Here is a 2,556-nt window from a genome sequence, read left to right as displayed (position 1 = left end):
ACTTCTGTCCACCATAAATCAACTAGGACTCATTGTCTTGAATGTAGCTTGCAAATTAAACCAAAAGCAAGCGAAAATTTTTTATCTTGTTTGAGTTATAGGGTTGTGAATTTTACCAGTCATTTTGACTGGTCACGGTCCGAGTGTCCATGGCGAAATTTTTCTCGCTTACTAAAAGAGCTTGTTAAATAAAAAATACACAGTTTTGTAGAGATTCAAAATTCATGAAAAGTTGTATTTTTTGTGAATTTTTAGAGCTAAGTATGCAATAGATATTCAACAAACAAAGTGTCCAACCAGTCATTTTGACTGGTGCGGTCTTTCTAGTGTTAATATTGTAAATAGTAGTTTGTAAATTAGTAGTAAGTGAAGAGAAATAAAGAAGTATAAGTCAAGAAATAGTTGTCGTGATTTTACGAATCTCAATTCAGAGATTCACTTAAACAACGCCAACTCACGGGTAGGAGCCATAATGATAGCATAAGGACCTTGATCGGCCGTTTCGAGGCGAGCCATTTTCGGGAGCGATTGAATCCAAGTCAATAGTGGAATCAGGAAAGCCAACGTCTTACCGGAACCGGTTTCGGCAATACCAATAATATCTCTGTTCTGCAAACCGATAGGGATGGCTTGCCTCTGAATTGGAATCGGATCTTTGTAACCGACTTTATCGATGATTTCCAAGATTTCTTTCGGAAAGCCAGACTCCTTCCAGTTACGGAATGGATTAGGAATTTTGCCACCCTTGATGGTGATATTGTAATCTTCTCTAAAAATACGCCAATCTCGCTCAGTCATTTCATTACATTCTTTTTCGGACCAGTGACGATCATCCCATTTCTGTTTCTCCTCCTTCTTCTTGACTTTCTTCAGCCGGACCTTCTCTTGTTCTTTCTCTGCTTCGGTTCGACGTTTTTCCAGAAGATCGCCGTAGAATCGACTTTGCTTTTTCTTTTGCTCTTTGATATCGATACCGGCTATATTCCCACGGCCGAAGAACTGCACATGATGTCGTTCCTTGTACAAATTGTTGTAATCAATCGACGTATCCTCACCGGCATCCCAATCGAAAACGAACTTCCGATCGTTCAGCCTCCTAACTCGTCGTTTCTTTTTGATAATCCCCAAATACCTTTCCCGGATAGCTTCCTGTTCCTTTTCTTTATCCTTGGTAGTATTTTCTTCTTGTCCCAGTGATTTGCGCTTATCATCCTCTTCTTTGTCACGATCCTTTCCATCTCTTTCCCTTTCTCGTTCTCTCATCCGATCTCGTTCTCTTTCTCTTTCCCTATCTCGCCGATCATACTTCTCCAGTGGATCCCTTTTCTCCCGATTCAAAAGAGAGGTCACTGGAACATCCCCAAATTTCGGTACAGCACTTGCCGATGCAGCCCTCATAGCGGCGACCTCCTCCTGTCTCCGCTTAAGAGCTTCCGCTGCCCTTTGTTCCTTCGTAATGAAAACCGGTTTGCTACGAGCTTCCTCTTCCGGTTTCTTCTTAGCCAACAACTCTTCCAGCGAAAGTGGTTCCTTTTTCTGGGATTCCCTCTTAACTCTGGCCTTCGCTTCCTCGCTATCCTCATCCGCAGCTTCTTCTTTCTTTTCCTTTTCGTCCTTCTTTTTCCGGTCGGTCTCCTTCTCCCGTTCCCGCGACTTTGACCGTTTCCTACCGGATTCTCCCGTTGACTGTCGTTCCGAGCGTCCTCCACGATCCCTCTCCCGATCCTTTTCCCTTTCTCGTTCTCTATCCCGGCCAGCATCAAACCGATCCCGGTCTCGGTCCCGTTCCCGTTCCCTCTCCCGATCCATTCGGTCGAACCGGTCCCGGTCTCTTTCTCGTTCCCTTTCCTGATACCGGTCCCCCATCATCCGACCGCCTTCGCCACCACCGCCACCCACTCGTTCACGGGAACGGGAACGTCGTTTCTTATCTCCCCCAGCCATTATTCAATGTTAATTTGTCTCGATTCGAGCTAAAATTACGGAAATGTTACAATTTTGAAACGTATACGGAACGATTTTTCCTGTTTGACTTAAAGCTGAGATCTTCCCTTACCTTTTAAGTTTTATTAGAAAATCCCAAAAGATCCCGACCGATGACTGCTTCCGATTACTTCAAACTAGATTTTTCAAAGAACCAACAGCTTTTTAAAGGAGTTTCCATGTAAAAATTTCAATATTTTTGGAAAAGATTTTGAAATCGGCTCCGCGCTCGAACAACTCTCTAAATTTGAAATACCCAGAGCCCGCCTACCTTTTACTCAGACGTCGCCATATGTATGCACTGAACCTCGAAAATACCCAAACTTGAGAACTTTCCCCGCCAACCCGAATGAAACTCCCTCCCTACAGGTTTGGCTATTGGTGGCATAGCTCAAAGTTAAGCTCTTAAAGGAGAACTCATCCCCCAAAATCTGATACCACAATAAAATGGAAATCAGAATAAAAAAAAAATTTCGCCAGGTACAGGAATCACACCCATACCTGCAATGTCTATGCGATTACCATCTCAGGATGCTAACCGCTCGACCACCGGAGAGTTGTTGAGAGAGGTAT

General features: G+C 43.7%; 1 protein-coding gene across 1 annotated transcript; it reads right to left on the bottom strand.

Moving 5' to 3' along the window:
- Positions 1–435: 435 nt before the first annotated feature.
- On the bottom strand, positions 436–2,194 carry LOC129752809 (probable ATP-dependent RNA helicase DDX23). The gene is made up of 2 exons (XM_055748587.1): positions 2,057–2,194; positions 436–1,973 (listed from the first exon to the last, which is right to left on the bottom strand). The coding sequence occupies exon 2, from the start codon at positions 1,942–1,944 to the stop codon at positions 436–438; it is 1,509 nt and encodes a 502-aa protein (XP_055604562.1). The 5' UTR covers positions 1,945–1,973; positions 2,057–2,194.
- Positions 2,195–2,556: the final 362 nt, after the last annotated feature.

This window comes from Uranotaenia lowii, chromosome 3, assembly GCF_029784155.1.
Source record: "Uranotaenia lowii strain MFRU-FL chromosome 3, ASM2978415v1, whole genome shotgun sequence".
In the NCBI taxonomy this organism is placed as follows: domain Eukaryota; kingdom Metazoa; phylum Arthropoda; class Insecta; order Diptera; family Culicidae; genus Uranotaenia; species Uranotaenia lowii.
This window is presented reverse-complemented; position numbering and strand designations above follow the sequence as displayed.